The sequence below is a fragment of the Myotis yumanensis genome, unplaced genomic scaffold, assembly GCF_028538775.1.
Source record: "Myotis yumanensis isolate MYYU_CA2020_CCGP unplaced genomic scaffold, mMyoYum1.0.hap1 SCAF_16, whole genome shotgun sequence".
Classification (NCBI taxonomy): domain Eukaryota; kingdom Metazoa; phylum Chordata; class Mammalia; order Chiroptera; family Vespertilionidae; genus Myotis; species Myotis yumanensis.
Genome location: NW_027223767.1, coordinates 24,247,187 through 24,266,656, shown reverse-complemented (window position 1 = coordinate 24,266,656; position 19,470 = coordinate 24,247,187). Strand labels below are relative to the sequence as shown.

Sequence of the window (19,470 nt, the reverse complement as noted above, 5' to 3'; positions counted from 1 at the left end):
TCTGAATAAAAACAAACCAAAACACCCCAGGCTAGTCCAATGTGCAGCCAAGGTTTGAGGACCTATGAGTTAGAAGCTACTAACATTTTTTTTTTTTATTTTTTTATTTTTCGCTTAAAGTATTACAAAGGGTATTACATAAGTATCCTTTCCCCCCCCCCCCCCCTTGACAAACCCCTACCCTCCCTTACCCCCCAGTGTCTTATGTCCATTAGTTATGCTTATATGCATGCATACAAGTCCTTCGGTTGATCTCTTACTCCCCTCCCTCCTGTCCCCCAACTCTCTCTGGCCTTCCCACTGCAGTTTGACAATCAGTTTGAGGCAGCTCTGCCTCTGTATCTATTATTGTTCAAAAGTTTGTAATGGTCTTTATTATCCATGAATGAGTGAGATCATGTGGTATTTTTCCTTCATTGACTGGCTTGTTTCACTTAGCATAATGCTCTCCAGTTCCATCCATGATGTTGCAAATGGTAGGAGTTCCTTCTTTTTAACAGCAGCATAGTATTCCATCGTGTAGATGTACCACAGCTTTCTAATCCATTCATCTACTGATGGGCACTTAGGCTGTTTCCAGATCTTAGCTATGGTGAATTGTGCTGCTATGAACATCTGGGTGCATATATCCTTTCTGATTGGTGTTTCTGGTTTCTTGGGATATATTCCTAGGAGTGGGATCACAGGGTCAAATGGGAGTTCCATTTCCAATTTTTTGAGGAACCTCCATACTGCCTTCCATAGTGGCTGCACCAGTCTGCATTCCCACCAGCAGTGCACAAGTGTTCCTTTTTCTCCACATCCTCTCCAGCACTTGTCGTTTGTTGATTTGTTGATGATGGCCATTCTGACAGGTGTGAGATGGTACCTCATTGTTGTTTTGATTTGCATCTCTCGGATGATTAGTGACTTTGAGCATGTTTTCATATGTCTCTTGGCTTTCTGAATGTCCTCTTTTGAAAGGTGTCTATTTAGATCCTTTGCCCATTTTTTGATTGGATTGTTTATCTTCTTTTTGTTAAGTTGTATGAGTTCCCTATAAATTTTGGAGATTAAGCCCTTATCAGATATGACGTTGGCAAATATGTTTTCCCACGAGGTGGGTTTTCTTGTTGTTTTGTTGATGGTTTCTTTTGCTGTGCAGAAGCTTTTTATTTTGATGTAGTCCCATTTGTTCAGTTTCTCTTTAGTTTCAACTGCCCTAGGAGCTGTATCAGTGAAGAAATTGTTTTGGCATATGTCTGAGATTTTGTTGCCTTTGTATTCTTCTAGAATTTTTATGGTTTCCTGTCGTACATTTAAGTCCTTTATCCATTTTGAGTTTATTCTTGTGTATGGTGTAAGTTGGTGGTCTAGTTTCATTTTCTTGCATATGTCTGTCCAATTTTCCCAACACCATTTATTGAAGAGACTATCTTGGCTCCATTGTATGTTCATGCCTCCTTTGTCAAAAATTAATTGAGCATATTGGTTCGGGCTAATTTCTGGACTCTCTATTCTATTCCACTGATCTATATGCCTGTTCTTGTGCCAGTACCAGGCAGTTTTGAGAACAGTGGCTTTGTAATACAGCTTGATATCTGGCATTGAGATCCCACCTACTTTGTTCTTTCTCAGGATCGTTGCAGCTATTCTGGGTCTTTTTTTATTCCAGATGAATTTTTGGAGAGTTCGTTCTAGATCTGTGAAGAAGGCCATTGGTATTTTAATGGGAAGTGCGTTGAATGTATAGATTGCTTTGGGTAGTATGGACATTTTAATGATGTTGATTCTACCAATCCAAGAACATGGTATGTTCTTCCATCTGTTTATGTCTTCCTCTATCTCTTTTTTCAACGTCCTGTAGTTTTCTGAGTAGAGGTTTTTAACCTCTTTAGTTAAGTTTATTCCTAGGTATCTTAATTTTTTTGGTGCGATGGTAAATGGGATTGTTTTTCTGATCTCCCTTTCTGAAAGTTCACTATTGGTGTATAGAAATGCCTCAGATTTCTTGGGGTTAATTTTGTATCCTGCTACATTGCCAAATTCATGTATTAAGTCTAGTAGCTTTTTGATGGAGTCTCTAGGGTTTTGTATGTATAATATCATGTCATCTGCAAATAAGGACAGTTTTACTTCCTCTTTTCCAATTTGGATGCCTTTTATTCCTTCTTCTTGCCGAATTGCAATGGCTAATACTTCCAGTACTATGTTGAACAGGAGTGGTGAGAGTGGGCATCCCTGTCTTGTTCCTGTTCTTAGGGGAAATGGTGTTAGTTTTTGTCCATTGAGTATGATGTTGGCTGTGGGCCTGTCATATATGGCTTTTATTATGTTGAGGTATGATCCTTCTATTCCCACCTTTCTGAGAGTTTTTATCAAAAATGGGTGTTGGATTTTGTCGAATGCTTTTTCTGCATCAATTGATATGACCATGTGGTTTTTTTCTTTCAATTTGTTTATGTGATGTATCACATTTATTGATTTACGGATGTTGTACCATCCTTGCATCTCTGGGATGAATCCTACTTGGTCATGGTGTATGATCCTTCTGATGTACTGCTGGATCCGATTTGCTAAGATTTTGTTGAGGATTTTGGCATCTATGTTCATGAGGGATATTGGCCTGTAATTCTCTTTCATTGTGATGTCTTTACCTGGTTTTGGTATTAGGGTGATGCTGGCTTCATAGAATGAGCTTGGAAGCGTTCCTTCCTCTTGAATTTTTTGTAGTAGTCTGAGGAGGGTAGGTTTTAGTTCTTCCTTGAATGTTTGGTAGAACTCCCCTGTGAAGCCGTCTGGCCCTGGGCTTTTGTTTGCTGGAAGCTTTCTGATGACTGCTTCAATTTCTTCCATAGTTATTGGCCTATTGAGGTTTTTAGATTCTTCCTGATTGAGTTTTGGAATGTTGTATTTTTCTAGGAATTTGTCCATTTCCTCCAGGTTGTCCAGTTTGTTGGAGTAGAGTTGCTCGTAGTATTGTTTAACAATCATTTGTATTTCTGTGGGGTCTGTTGTTATTTCGCCTCTATCATTTCTGATTTGGTTTATTTGGGACCTTTCTCTTTGCTTCTTGGTGAGCCTGGCTAGGGGTTTGTCAATCTTGTTTATCCTTTCAAAGAACCAGCTCTTGGTTTCATTGATTTTCTGTATTGTTTTTTGGTCTCTATTTCATTGATTTCTGCTCTAATCTTTATTATCTCCTTCCTTCTGCTCACTCTGGGGTTTTCTTGTTGCTCTCTTTCTAATTCTTTGAGTTGTAGAGTTAGATGATTGACTACCATTTTTTCTTGTTTTTTGAGATAGGCCTGTAGAGCTATAAACTTTCCTCTCAGGACTGCTTTCATTGTGTCCCAGAGGTTTTGGATTGTTGTGTTTTCATTGTCATTAGTGTCCAGGATGTTTTTAATTTCTTCTTTGATGTCATCGGTAACCCAATCAATATTTAATAACATGCTATTCAGCTTCCAAGTGTTTGAGTATTTTGGGTTGGTTTTATTGTAGTTTATTTCTAACATTATGCCATCGTGGTCTGAGAAGAAGCTTTTTATGATTTCAATCTTCTTGAATTTGTGGAGACTTTGCTTGTGACCCAATATGTGGTCTATTTTTGAATATGTCCTATGAGCACCTGAGAGGAATGTATATTCCGCAGCTGTGGGGTGAAGTGTTCTGAAGATGTCAATTAAGTCCATCTGATCTAGTGAGTCATTTAGGATTGCTGTTTCTTTGCTGAGTTTTTGTCTAGTGGATTTATCCAGTGATGTCAGTGGTGTATTAAAGTCCCCTACTATGATTGTATTGTTGTCGATCTCTCCCCTGATATCTTCCAGAAGTTTTCTTATGTATGTGGGTGCTCCTGCATTGGGTGCATATATGTTTACCAGGGTTATATCTTCTTGTTGTATTGATCCCTTTAGTATTATGAAGTGGCCTTCCTTATCTCTGGTTATGGCCTTCACTTTGAGATGTATTTTGTCAGATATAAGTATTGCTACCCCAGCTTTCTTTTCCTTTCCATTTGCGTGAAAGATATTTTTCCATCCCTTCACTTTCAGTCTGTGTGAGTCCCTTCTAATGAGGTGGGTCTCTTGTAGACAGCAGATGTATGGGTCATGTTTTTTTATCCATTCAGCCACTCGATGTCTTTTGGTTGGAGCATTTAGTCCATTTACATTTAAAGTTATTATTGAAAGGTATTTGTTTGTAGCCATTTCTTTTTTGTGTGTGTGTATGTGGCTGTTTTCTTTCTGAGCTTGATATTTCTTCTTTTTACACCAGTCCCTTTAGCATTTCTTGCATGGCTGGCTTGGTGGTGATAAACTCCCTTAGCCCTTTTTTGTCTGTGAAGCTTCTTATTTCCCCTTCAATTTTGAATGATAGCCTTGCTGGATAGAGTATTCTTGGATTCAGTCCTTTGCTTTGCATCACTTTGTAGATTTCCGTCCATTCTTTTCTGGCCTGATGTGTTTCTGTTGAGAAATCATTTGATAATCTAATGGGAGATCCCTTGTATGTTACTTTCCGTCTCTCTCTTGCAGCCTGTAAGATTCTCTCTTTATCCTGAACATTTGCCATGGTAATTATGATGTGTCTTGGTGTGGGTCTTTTCGGGTTCACCTTGTTTGGAACTCTCTGGGCTTGTGTGACTTTTTTCTTCCCCACCTCAGGGAAGTTTTCTGATATTATTTCTTCGAATAGGTTTTCTAATCCATGTTCGTCTTTCTGTTGTTCTGGCACCCCTATTATTCGTATGTTGTTTCGTTTCATGTTGTCCCAAAGCTCCCTTAGGCTCTCCTCCTGTCTTTTAATTTTTTTCTCCATTTGCCGTACAGTTTGAGTGTGTTTTGCTTCCTTGTCTTCTAATTCACTAATTCGGTCCTCCGCTTCTCCCAGTCTACTGTTGATACTTTCAATGGAGTTTTTTATTGAAGCTATGTCACTCTTCATTTCTTCTTGGGACTTACTTAAGTTGTTGATTTTTTCATCTGTTTCTTCTAGCTTCTTGCATAAGTAGTTGAGTTTTTCATCTGTTTCTTCTTGCTTCTTGAACATGTGGTGCATGTACTCTAGGAACCTTATTCTGAATTCTTTTTCCGTCATGTTGCATATCTCTGTCTCACTTAGCTGCTTTTCTGGGGAGTCCTCCTTTTCTTTCCTTTGGGGGTTTCTTTGCCTACCCATGTTTGATCTCGCTGACATATGTAGATGTTGAGATGTTCAGTGGCTGCTCCCTGGGTGGCAGGGGCTCCTTGGGTTGTGGTTGCTGCTCAGATGGTTGCGGTAGCAGCTGCTTTCCAGTTGGCAGCAGCTCCTCTGGTGGGTGTTGTTCACAGCTGTGTTGGCTCTTCTGGCTGGTAGGGGGAGGCTTCAAGTACAGTTGCTGTTCCACAGACAGAGGGTGTGGTGATCAGGAGGCTGTGGTGATCAGGAGGCTGCGGTGCTCAGGGGGCTGCTGTTGCTTGGATCTGCTGCGTTGATTTAAAGGCACAAAATACAACAGAGCAAGGCACAACGTACCAGGCACGGTCTGGGAAACGCTCCTCTCTTATGGGCACTGCATGGTCTGATCAGTTCCTCAGGATGCCCCCTTTAGTCTCAGTTCTCCGCAATCACAAAATCCAAATCTCAAATCTCCTGGCGCCAGCAAACCCGCGGAACTCCTTACCCTGGTCAGGGTCTGTGTCTGTCCCAAGAGACGCGGCTGTCTGCCATGCGGTCTCCCTCCGACCCTCTGGGCTCAGGTCTGGCAAACTTTCCTGCCCAGATCCCTGGTTTTTAACCTTTCCAGGGGAGGTCTGCCCTTCCAGGCTGCAAGCCGTCTCACCAGCTGAGTAAATTTGCCAATTCGGGGTGGGTGTTATTAGTTTCAGCTGCTTACTCCGTTTGCTCCGGGACAAGACCTGGGACGCGTCTGCCTATATCGCCGCCATCTTCCAACCGCCCGACTCCAGGATTCAGCTACTAACATTTTTGACTTGGGTTTTAAAAGTGGAAACTAAATCATATCCAATTCAAATCCCCAAAGAATCCAGTTAGCAGGGAAAGGAGCACATTTTTCCTGGCCCACCTGAGACTGTGGTACCTTTTCCTACATGTTCCTTCTCCGAGACGAAGGGCTGCAGTTAAGAGAGAAACAGCTGTGCAAATGGAAGTACAATGTGGCCGCTGTCTTCAAGAGGCTGCTTTTTCCCTTTTTCCGACAGAAATGAAGCCCATTTCTGTTTTCTTTTTCCTTTTCTGTATCCCAAGGGGCCATGCTGGAGAGCCCTTGACCTGCGGGGCGTGACTAGGACAGAAGCTAGTCTTGATGAGGCAGCTTCCTACAGGATCCCAGGGCGCACAGGCCACTTGTTCTCAAAAGGTTAAGATGAAATATTTTAGAAAGCAATTATTATGCTCAGAAAGACTTACGCAAATAAACGAAGGGAATGGGAGGGAGAAAAAGAGTGTTTTCTAGGCAACTCAGCTAGAAGGCTCCCTTGGGCTCTGGTGTGCAAAAAACCTGCCCTGGAGTCCTGCCCCAGTGGCTAACATCTGAGAACTGGTTTCTTCACTGATAAAAGGATATTTAACTTCCTGCACAGGATTCTTATAAAGATGGAGCGGTCGTCTATTTAAGCCATCTAAAGCCTGGTACTGGGCTTGCGACAAATATTACTCTTGTTATTTTTTCCCCTCCTCTTAAGATAGGATTTGACTCATATGTGCTACTTTTAAAAAAAATATAGTTTACTGGTTTTTTACAGAGAGGAAGGGAGAGGGATAGAGAGTTAGAAACACCCATGAGAGAGAAACATCCATCAGCTGCCTCCTGCACACTCCCTACTGGGTATGTGCCCGCAACCAAGGTACATGCCCTTGACTGGAATTGAACCTGGGACCCTTGAGTACGCAGGCCGATGCTCTACCCACGGGGCCAAACCAGTCAGGGCTCGTATGTGCTACTTGTCATGGGAGGGAGGCAGCAGCAGGAGGTCACCGCCAGAGCTTCCCAGGGCTCCGTTCCCTGTGAGCTTTGTAGCCTTGGGCAGATGCTGTATTTTTCTGAGGGACAGTTTCCTCTTGAGAGAGAGGTGCCTGTAATGTGCACTCACGTGGCCGCCACAGGCCTGTGCCATGAGGCCTGTGGGCAGAGACTGTGGGGTGCACGCACTATTCTATCGCTACTGTGGGCAAACGCACAGCATGCCATAGGTGCTCAAAAGTTTTTACTGCATAAAAGGGGCTCTGTCTTGGCTTAGTGACATCTATTTCTGCACACCCAGAGATCTTTTTTTTTTTTTTTCGTGGGGAGGGGGGATGCTTAATCCTCACCTGAGGATATTTTTTCCATTGATTTTTAGAGAGTGGAAGAGAGGGGGAGACAGAGAAATATCGATGAGACAGACACATGGATGGGTCGCCACACACACACACACACACACACACACACACACACACACACACACCGACAATGGCCAGGGATTGAGCCTGCAACTGAGGTTCTTGCCCTTGACCGGAATTGAACCTGGGACCCTTCAGTCTGCAGACCAATGCTCTATCCACTGCGCCAAACCGGCCAGGGGCGAAGAGGTCTTTTTATGTCCATGCCTCCATTTAGGGCTTTGTTTTAAAAGGACCTTGTTTCTAGGAATCTGACCTCTGGACAAATGTGGTGGTGTCACACTAATTTTCTTATACCTCAGCTTTTAAAAAGGCTTTGTGTTTCTTTAACAAGATAGCTTCTTAAAGGGGTCATAAATTAGCTCTAACACTTGTCCCTTTCAAACACTGGTTTGGTACAGCTTTTACATTTATAATTGAATTTCCAAGTACAGTACGGATGAAAATGGACTCTACCTCCTGCCAGTAAGTGCTGACTTCTGACATTTATAAATCAGTTTGCTTAGTACTGTTTAACATAAACTGTGGTCTCTAACTGGTATGACAAAAGGCATTTACTTCTACACACGTCAGGAAAACAATCAATCGCTTAGCTCTGGGATTCTCACTTATTTCTCTTACCGAAAGAGAGAGAGAGAACAAAAAAAAGAGAACATGGCTAGACATTTTTCTTAGAAGTATTTAAACCCACATGGATCACTCAAATCCAATAATGAAATCGAATGCTAAATAAAAAATTAGAAGGAGAGTGGGAAGACTGTCTCATTGCCAAAGCCATCAGAGCAAGAAGAGATTTTTAGAAAATTAAACTAAAACCTTAACAACTGCATCTTTAAAAATTATAGAGTCAGCACTTTCCCCCCTCAGAACAGGGGCTTCCGAACATCTAACGTTGGTAAGCGTCTCTCTTTGTTATAACAGGCAAACATATGAACTTTTGCACCAGGTGTTCAAAACAATACAGCTTCCGGGACCTGCTGAGGATCAATTAGGAAGGTAAATTTATCACCTAAGCAAATAAATAAATAAACCCGAGTGCCACTCGGCATCTGACATTAAGGGGTTATCTCCTTTCCATTAAAGAGGACTAATAAATACAGTTTAAAGGCTCCAGGGAGGAGGGAGGGGAGAGGGCTGGCGCACACCAGCTCAGGCAGGCAGTGCCAGACATCAGCTGACTGCTGCCCCCGAGATTACCATGGAAACACCTTCTCCTGCGACTGGGCCATGAGGGTAGGGGGACTTAGAAATGGTGATGGGGAGCAGAGCTGGCGGCCCGGGGATTGCAGTAGGGTTCACCCCTGGACGCATTACAAGGAAAATCCATCTTCCAAACGAAACATTATCTTTCTAGCAAGTCACGTTAGATCGAGTAATGAAGCCTGAAGCCCGGCATAATTACAGTCCATTCGCTGGGACAACACAGTCACATCGGTTCAGATAAGCGTCTCTGTTCTCTCCCCAGCTTGCTTGGTGTTCTCCACAGAACGGAAGGATGTGTTTGTGTAATTAACTGGTGGCGTCCTTGGCCATTGAGCCCAGACTGATAAAAAAGGGACTATATCAAACAGCATTCCTGGGCAGAGCCAACTCATCGGGCACAGCTCTCCAACAAAAGGAGAAGGCGGGTTCCGGCTGAGGTCAGGTTAAATGCTTCAGTTTATGCCATTTCACTCGAAACCAGTGAACAGATTTCATGTTTATGCAAATTAAACTCAATCTTGGCAACCAGCTCCCCGGGTGCTAGCTGGGGTGAGCCCGTGTCCACACGGCTCCAGTGGCAGAAACACGCGGATTCAAGCAGTGTGCGCCGGCCACGGGGTGCGACCTTCCTCGCCAATCTACCGTGATCTCCAGGGTGATTCCCAGAGTCAAAGGGGTGGCGACCCCAGTTTTGGATACAATATTACTAGATGCGTGTTTTCCTGCCTGCCTTTGTTCTCCACATCAAGTCGAAGCAACCACAGTCTCCCTCCCAGCTCCGCAAATCCTTCCAATTCTTATCCCACTAACCCCTAAAGGTAAACATTTTGACGTTTCTGGACAACTGTATTGGAATTAATGCTTTAATTTGATATCACAGCTCACAAATATAATGCAGACAGTGACTCAGGGGGATGACACCAACGACAATGACACAGATTCCAGCCGGCAGGAGCCCTACCCATAACCAGGCAGTATTTGCACATGGGAAGTCTCTCTGTGGCTAATGAGGGGCCACCTATAACCCGAATGCTTCATTCTCAGGCTGTTGTTGACAATTACCTGACTAATATTTAATGACAATTACCTGACTAACATTTGCAAGAACAATGTTGACTGAAAATACTCTCCAAAACCTAGCGTGACTTCCCATTTTCATCTTCCCTGTGAAGAGTGACTGGAATCATTGTTCAATGATAGAATACTTCTGCTAATGGGAGGGGGGAAAAGGTGCCCGGTTTTTCTTTTAGTTATATTTTGCTTAGTTTTACAGAAAGATCAGCCTTTATCTCCTGAGCACAAAAGCCAGGCGCTGACAGAGTGTGGAGAGCTATGCTTTTAGTGAAAGATGAACTGAGATACCAGCGGGTGCTGAGTTATGCAGTTTAGGGTCAGAGAAAAATACATGCCGCCACCACACACCTGTCAGAACGGCTACATTTTTACAAAAACTGAGAATACCAGCAACAACGAGGATGTGGAGCAACAGGAACTCTCATTAGCTGCTAGTGGGAGTGCAAAATGGCCCGGTCTCTTGGGCAGATGATTTGGCAGTTCTTATAAAGCCAAGCTTAGTGTGAGCTCACGACCTAGCAATTTTGCTCATAGCTACGTACCCAAAGGATTTGAAAACGTGTGTCCATACGAAAACCCGCATGGGGATGCTTATAGCTGCTTTATTCAGAACTGCCAAACACTGGGAGCAACCAAGATGTCCTTCAATAGGCAGATGGACAGACTACGGTATATCCACACAACAGAGTATTACTCAGTGAAGAGAAAAAAACGAGGCATTAAGTCATGGAAAGACACGAAAGAACCTCAAATACCTATTGCCAAGTGACAGAAGCCAGTCTGCAAAGGCCATACGCTGTGGGAGCACAATTATAAGACGTCCTAGAAAACGCACAACTAGAGAGAGTAACATGCTCAGTGGTGGTCACGAGTCCAGGGGCGAGAGAACGGTTGTAGAAATTTATAAGAACTATCCTAGGCAGCCTTTCCTCTCTAGCTACTTCAGGACCGACTGTCATTATGGATGACCACAGGGGCCAGGGATTGAACCTGCAACCCAGGCACATGCCCTGGACCAGGAATGGAACCTATAACCCTTTGGTCCATGGGCTGATGCTCTAACCACTCAGTGCAACACTGTTCAGGGCTGAATTTTGTTTTTTAAAAACAGGTGAACAAAAGACATTCTTTGAACAATTGAGGAAATGTGAGTAGTGTTGGATATTAAATATTATGGAAATAATCATTTTTTAGATACGAAAAGAGTACTGTGGTAATGAAGGAGAATGCCCTTATTCTTAGGAGAATGCACACAGGGCCATTTTAGTGGCAAAGTGTCATGAGAGAGAGAAAACAAATATGGCAAAAAAAACCACCCAAACACTTATAAGCTGCAGGGACAGGAGTAACAGTGAACTCCGAGGGGGTAGAAAGTTCCCCAGGCAGGAAAGACACCTCTATCAAAGAGTCCCTTCATCCCTTCGCTTTCTCACTGAAGTAGAAACCATTCTTCTAAAGCCGACACCCTGTTGGTTTTTTCTAAGTGAGGAATGGGTCATGTCTGTTTGGCATGGAGGAGGCCAAGGAGTATGGCAGTGGTTCTCAACCTTCTGGCCCTTTAAATACAGTTCCTCATGTTGTGACCCAACCATAAAATTATTTTCGTTGCTACTTCATTACTGTAATGTTGCTACTGTTATGAATCGTCATGTAAATATCTGATATGCAGGATGGTCTTAGGCGACCCCTGTGAAAGGGTCGTTCGACCGCCAAAGGGGTCGCGACCCACAGGTTGAGAACGGCTGGAATATGGTTACTGCTCCTGTAGAATAACAAATGACAAGCAGAGACCTTTCAACATAGGATTAGCAAATGGCGGCCTGTGGGCTGAGTGTCGCCCCAGACACACTTTGTTTGGCTTGCATGGCTTTTAATAATCAGGGGATTTTACAGGAAATACAGACGTCAGCTTTTTCTAGGTGAGTCAAAGATCTGGCACACTGGACGCAGGAACGGCCACAACGATGATAGTTGCACGCACATACATGTACCATAAGTTGCTACACATGTAGCACGTTTTAAATTCTGCTTGAGAAAGACTGGGCTTCTGGCAATTGGAAGGGGGGTAGGTGGGCAGACTCCAAGGACTCCAGGATGCCTGATGAACTTGGCCTATTTGAAGCTCTTCTCTCCCACTGATCCTTTCCCCACTGGGAAAACCTAATGACCCACCCCAGTACTCAGCATGATTTGTGACCCAGATCCAAATGGGACTTGGGACTAAGGACAACAGTCAAAAACTGCAGAGGGAAGAGATCAATTGTACTCAAAAGGAACTGTAATAATTGCCCATGCTATATATGGTATACTAGGAAAAGTCAGGGAAGGCTATGCATAGAATTGCAAGTACTTGACAAGGAGCTAAAATACCAATTTGGCTCATGCAGAATTGGTTGCTATGGTGAGGCCTGATCTGAGACACTGTGTTCAATATGTTAGTATAGGACGAACTCTAATGGTGTGCTGGGCTGGCTGATTTAGACCTGAGCCTAGTGCTGGCCTATGCTGCAAAGAAAAGTAACTGACAGTAAAAAGACACACACAGAGAGAGAGAGAGGCAGAGACGGAGAGAATGGCCAAAACTTCGACTATCTAAGCCTTCATGCTGCTGAGGGCCGCAGGGTAACACAGTCCCTGAGAACTGCTCTGAAGCCTGGGTTGGGGTGTGTCCTGGGTCTCCCTCAGGCTCCTCCCCCTTACTTCCACCTGTAACCTTACTGGAAACACGGCGGAGTGTTCCTTAGGACAGTTTATGGTCATAATCTGTTCCCGGGAGCCAAGGAAAAGCAGAGCATGAGAGGAGAGGAGCGTGGCACACTTAGCTCTTTGCTTTTATCGATTACTCTTATTTCTGAAAACTTTCCAATCTGCTTCTGAAACATGGTGCTCTCATCGTTCTTTTCTTTCCTAGAATAATCCATAACCAGATGGAACTGAAGAAACATGAGAGCTTGTTTAGCACATTAAAAGAGAGTTGAGCCTGGCTGGCGGGGCTCAGTGGTTGAGCGTCGACCTATGAACCAGGGGATCACGGTTCAATTCCCATTCAGGACACATGCCCGGGTTGCAGGCTCAATCCCAGTGTGGGGCGTGCAGGAGGCAGCAAATCAATGATAATCTCTCTCTGTCCCTCTCCCTTTCCCTCTGAAATCAATAAAAATATATTTTAAAAAAAGAGTTGAGAAAATGGAGGGCCATAGAGAAGAGATTTCCTTATTTCATTCCCATCAGCGATTCTCTCTTTCCCACCATGTAATGGATGGATGTTCTTGAATAATCTGCCCCCTTCCTCCCTCTAGACCAGTGGTTCTCAACCTTCCTAATGCCACGACCCTTCAATATAGTTCCTCATGTTGTGGTGACCCCCAACCATAAAATTATTTTCGTTGCTACTTCATAACTGTAATTTTGCTACTGTTTTGCATCGTAATGTAAATATCTGATATGCAGAATGTATTTTCATTGTTACAAATGGAACATAATTAAAGCATAGTGATCAGTCTGTCCATCTGCCTATTGAAGGATAGTTCTTATAATTACCTTTCACAATATGTAATTATATATGTGTTTTCCGATGGTCTTAGGTGACCCCTGTGAAAGGGTCGTTTGACCCACAAAGGGGTCGCGACCCACAGGTTGTGAACTGCTGCTCTAGACTCATAATTTCAGCCTCCAGCTGTACACACATCTGCTTTTAAATTTTTATCGTAAGTGCTGAATTCTTCCCCTCCCTACAATACGAGACCTTCGACTACCTATGAAATGCATACCTGTGAGTTTCACGACACCTGAAACTCAACATGGTTAACATGAAAATCGTTCTCCTTCACCTCCTCTCAGTGGCTTCATCACTATGATCAGCATTATCATTTCTAAGGGTTCCCTGTCTTAAACCGTGTTTTTAATTTCAAAATATTTCAAGCATACAAAAGGTGTAAAGAATAAAATAACATATACCCACGTCCCTATTATCTGGACTTAATATGTTGCCACATTTGCTTTGGACTTTAAAACATTTTTACCAACCCAGGTGGGCAGTCCCCTATCCCATTCGACTTGCTCCCTCCTAGCCACCACCCTGAAGTTGGCTCCTCCCAGAGCACACCCTGGGACAAAGGCTGATGGGCACACAGAGCTGACTTGGGAGGTGCAGAGACACTGGCAAGGGGGTGGAGAGAGGTTCAGGCAAGGGGAGGCAGCCAGGACGGCCCATCAGGTTCCACCGTGGGCAGCTGCCGCTTACTCCTGCAGGGCAGGTCTAGGAAACGGTAGAAAACACACCTCAGAACGGCTTCGGTCAATGGTCACGGTGTTGGAGTATTTATCCCCCGACATCTATGAGTCATTGGATGGCATTTCCAGTCCTTTGTGCATGGGGCAAAGTGGGTCTGGCAGCATAGCCTTTTGACAAAGATGTTGGCTGCTGGAAGTTAGGCTGGTGTGCTCGAAAATAAGGGGGTACAAGGGGATATGGGCCGAGTACTGAGAGCACCTGCGACCATGTGCATCCATCCTGCTGACACTGTTTAACATTTGCCACAATTGTTAAACATCATTCATTTTGATGACACTGGGAACATGAATTGTAATCATGTGAAAAGGGGAACCGTGAATATAAATATACACCAGTTGACATAAAAAAGGAAGGTAGGTTGGGAAAATAACTTCAGGTCAAAGAGTTGTTTAGCTACTGAATTTATATTCTGTGCCAGAGTGATCTCCACTTAACAGAAAATAAGAAAAAGAAATAAAATGCATACCACAATTTATGTTTGCTTGGTTCCACACTTCATTAGACTTAGGCAAAATCTGATCCGACCCCCTTATCTCCCTTCACCTCCTACTTTAAGACGGCAGGGTTATTAGGCTTCAACTGTGACTGGTATATAAGATTACAAGTCTTTGCTAAGAATATATGCAATCAAGAATGTCTTAGAAGAGCATTTTCTTAGCTGCAATCCATTAGCCTTCTCCTGAAAGGGAGAAAGGTATGTGTGTGTGTGTGTGTGTGTGTGTGTGTGTGTGTGTGTGTGTGTGAGAGAGAGACAGAGAGAGAGAGAGAGAGAGAGAGGTGCATAATGCAGACAAATCTCAACCTGGGCAATGATTTCGGCAATCGTCCGCAGTGATGTTCTACATCATTTAACAAAACCAGGAATGATTTGCTTTCTCTGTACCTCACAACCAATGAGACTCCTGATTTAACGAAATACAGCTACAAAACAACGTCCTTCCTACTCCCTTTTGCAGAGACTGAAAGGATTTAAAAGACTCTTTAATAATATTCCTCATACAGTCTACCATGGGACCGGCACAGACCTCCCTCATTAAGAACTAACAGACAGAGAAAATCACCTTTCACATGAAGAGATCTGGGGTCTGGTAGGATCTTTCTGAAGAATTAGAACAAACAGTCACTTGTTAAGCAGACCTCAGACAGCAGGGGGAAAAAATGAAAAAGAAATCTCGTATTGAAATTCAAAGAGACACCTACCAAATTTCTCATTTCAAATAAGGAGCTGATTCCAGAATCTGGAAAGCCCGTGGAGACAGTAAGCCACTGAGTGGGTTTAGATCAGAGGTAAAATATATTGGTGGAAAGAACTTCTGGGAGCAGCATACATTTTACATTTAAAAGAGAGGTAATGCTTTCATAAAGTAATTCTCTACTGTTTCTCTATCCGATTCCATTTCCAAATGGAAAAACACGCCTTATGAAAATAAATAAAATATATTAGGTGTCACCACATTGAAGCAATGAGCAGGATTAGGCATAGAGAAAGAACAACCCTTATGAAAATAAATGAGAAAACATATTGTGTATCACAACAGTGAAGCCGTGAGTAGAATGAAGACCAGAGAAAGATCACACAGAATGCAGAGTCTTTACGCTTAAAAACAAAAAAGCTTTCGTTAATCTACTGGAAGCCTTGGATCCTCCTGGGAGAAAATTGTACATCTGTATAAAACGTAAGATGGGCATAACATCCAAGGGTTCACAGGCTTCCCAAAGCCCCGAAGGTTTCAGTGACCAGACTGTCAGCCCACAAGTGGCTCCCGAACCCCAGGCTGGTACTCCTTTGCTCGGAGAGAAGCGGAGAACACTTACGTTGTACAGAGGGATGGTCTTCATCACCTTGTACTGCTTCGTGGGGTCCATCTTATACAGGTGACGATCAGTGACAAAAATGGCGCGGTCTTCCACCTTGCTGAACCGATTGACCTGTAAGAAAACCAACCAACAATTTTATCATCTCATGAAGCATGAAGCCGAACGATCTGCGAGGAAAACGTCGAGGGGCAGAGGTGGCTGGCTGTGGAGACGCAGCCTTTAACAGACGGCCACTCTACTGGACACAGCAGAGATGCAGAAGCAGGAGCAGTGTCCAGGTTTGTGGAATTTTACAATTTAAACTCCATGATTTTACAACTTAACGGGAAAAAAACAAACAAAAAAAGACACCCCATAATGATTAAAAGACTGAAACCATGTAACCCAGACACTATAAAGAAAATGAAAAGATAACCCACCTAGGAGAAAATGTGTACAAATCATATACCGGATAAGGGACTCGTATTTAAAACATATAAAGAATAAAATGTATATTGTATTTGGAATACAGAACTCAATAAAAGGACAAAAAAAAACAAACAATGAAAAATGGGTTTTTCCCGGTGAGGTTGAATCGGCCCTGGTGAAGTCGGGACGGCCCCGGTGAGGTTGAAACGGCCCCCGTGAGGTAGGAACGACCCCGGTGAGGTTGAAACAGCCCCCGTGAGGTAGGGACGACCCCGGTCTGGTAGGGACAACCCCGGTGAGGTCGAAACGGCCCCGGTGTGGTAGAGACAACCCCGGTCAGGTTGAAACGGCCCCGGTGTGGTAGAGACAACCCCGGTCAGGTCGAAACGGCCCCGGTGTGGTAGAGACAACCCCGGTCAGGTTGAAACGGCCCCGGTGTGGTAGGGACGACCCCGGTGAGGTTGAAACGGCCCCCGTGAGGTAGGGACGACCCCGGTGAGGTTGAAACGGCCCCCGTGAGGTAGGGACGACCCTGGTCAGGTCGAAACGGCCTCGGTGTGGTAGGGACAACCCCGGTCAGGTTGAAACAGCCCCGGTGTGGTAGGGACAACCCCGGTGAGGTTGAATCGGCCCTGGTGAAGTCGGGACGGCCCCGGTGAGGTTGAAACGGCCCCCGTGAGGTAGGGACGACCCCGGTCTGGTAGGGACAACCCCGGTCAGGTCGAAACGGCCCCGGTGTGGTAGAGACAACCCCGGTCAGGTTGAAACGGCCCCGGTGTGGTAGGGACGACCCCGGTGAGGTTGAAACGGCCCCCGTGAGGTAGGGACGACCCCGGTGAGGGTGAAACGGCCCCCGTGAGGTAGGGACGGCCCCGGTGAGGTTGAAACGGCCCTGGTGAGGTTGAGACTACTCCAGTGAGGTTGGGACAAATAAAGGGGACCAGTATGGACTGATGTACAGGGGTAGATACAGAAGCAGAGCAACATTGAACAGAATGTTAAACTACAGTGAGAAGCCTGGGGAGGGTTGGGGGGGGATTAAGAGACCAACTGAAGGACTTATATGCATGCATATAAGATTAACCAATGGACACAAGACACGGGGCGGGGGGGGGGCGGGGGGTAGGGGCCGGGGGAATGTCAAGGGGGGGAAAAAATGAGACATATGTAATACTCTTTGTAATACTTTAAGAAATAAAAATTATTAAAATAAAAAAAAATGGGTTTTTAATTGTGAATACACATTTCTCCAGAGAAGACATACAAATAGCCAATAAGCTCATGAACACATGCCTGATACCACCAGCCACCAGGAAATGTCAATCGGAACCACAGTGAGATGCCACTTCACGCCCACTGGGATGGTAACAATAAAGAGGACGGACAGTAACAAGTGCTGGTCAGGATGTGGAAACACTGGAGCCCTCACCACCACTGGCGGGAATATAAAGTGATGCGGTCACTTTGGAAAACAGTCTGGCAGTTCCTCAGCCAGATAAACAGAGAATTACCGTATGACCCAGAAATTTCACTCTTAGGGGTATATATCACGGGAATTGACAATATAATCACATAAAAACTTGTGCCTGAATATTCACAGCAGCATTTATCATAATAGCCAAAAAAGTAGAGACAACCCAATGTCACCCAACTGACATTGGACTGGATAAATGTGATATATTCACACAATGGAATATAAATTGGCAATAGAAAGTGAACTACTGATACATGCTATAACATGGATGAACCTTAAAAACATGTTAAGTAATGTAAGCCAGTCACATAGTACCACATACGGTATGATTCCATTTATATGAATGGAATTTGCTAAATTCCATTTAGCAAATGGATAGAAACGGGATGTAGATCAGTAGTTACATAGGGCTGGGGGAGATGAGAGGTTCGGAGGGATGATGGCTAAGGAGTGTGGGCTTTCTTTTTGGGGTAATAAAAAACGTTCAAAAATTGATTGTGGTAATGGACCCAACTGTGAATATACTAATAACTATTGGATTGTGTGATTTAAAATGGTGCATAGGATGCTGTATGAATTATATCTCAATGAAGCTGTAAAAGAAAAAGGTAACCCCTATATGAAACAACTCATTCTGGCCCTTTCCTAATGCACAGATTAAATTCCCTAGAGTATAATGACAGTATGCCATTAAATACATATGTTCAAAAAGGGACAGTGCCTGCTTGCCTAGAGCACAAATAACTGTCTCCTCATTATGACTATCCATAAAAAGAATGGGCCCTATGAGAAGGCAGTACGTGCCCCACGTAGGATTCAAGCGGAAGCTCAGTGGATATCTGATGTGGGTGTGGGAGAGGGGGTTTGTGCTGCAATAGGAAATCTAGGAATTCCTAAGGCCCCCTTTCTTCAGATTCTATGATTCTTTTACCGACTTCCAAGCTTCCCTATCGCCATTATTCCACTTATTCATTTCTTCTGCTCCTGTGTGATGTTATGTTCTCTCTCTCTGTTTCTGATTTCCTCCTTCCTTTTTCTTTTTATCTATGTGTATTTCAAGATTTTGCTTAAGTTTTCATTCCATTATAAAACCTTTTCAATTCCTATAGTGAAAAGCGATCGCTGTTTTTTCTGAACTTCTTTCCACAGTTGTAGGAGAAATAGAATATAAGTAGAATCAAGAATGGAATTTAAAAATTAACATTGATATAAAGGGCACAAGGTTCTTCTTTTAAAGCAGGATACCTGAGAATAGGAGGAGCACTGGCGTGGGTGCTTTTGCTAATGTAAAACACTGGATCCATCATTACTCTTTGTTCCGCAAGAAAGATAGGAAAGAAGGTTGGCCAATACGTCCAAATACCAACACAATCAAGTTACATCCATCCTTAGTCTGTAGGTTCTCCTTACGAAGTCGAACTATTCTCTACATCTGTCTATTAAAAGCGCAAATCTTTCATTTAATAATTGGAAAGCTTGAATAATTTCAAGGACAGCTGACTTGTAATTTTTAGACCATGGATGCTTGTTATAAGAAATAAACTTGTTAAAATAGCAGTGTAGAACACCGTGTTTCTTTAAACCTACAGTTGAAGCTATGTTTGGCAAGAGGTTGGTGTTACTTATTAACCTTGAGATAATTAATCGAATGACTATAACTCACTAATCTAGGTCTAATGAATTCAGTCAATATGAGAGATTATACAGATGGTTTTAAGTTGGAAGTATATATAAAAAAGCTGCTTTCCTTGTAAAACTGCTACAGATGTCATAAAAATAGTTATAAAAAGACTAACAAGTTCACTTCAAAACAAAGTAAAAATCTTACATAAAA

At 43.5% G+C, this 19,470-nt stretch overlaps 1 protein-coding gene across 1 annotated transcript in view; it reads right to left on the bottom strand.

Moving 5' to 3' along the window:
• MYO1D (myosin ID) overlaps positions 1 to 19,470 on the bottom strand; it is a 273,264-nt gene that overhangs the window by 88,982 nt on the left and 164,812 nt on the right. Inside the window, exon 20 of the mRNA XM_070394306.1 lies at positions 15,752 to 15,865. Coding sequence (XP_070250407.1) covers positions 15,752 to 15,865 — 114 coding nt within the window. The remainder of the gene's footprint in view (positions 1 to 15,751; positions 15,866 to 19,470) is intronic.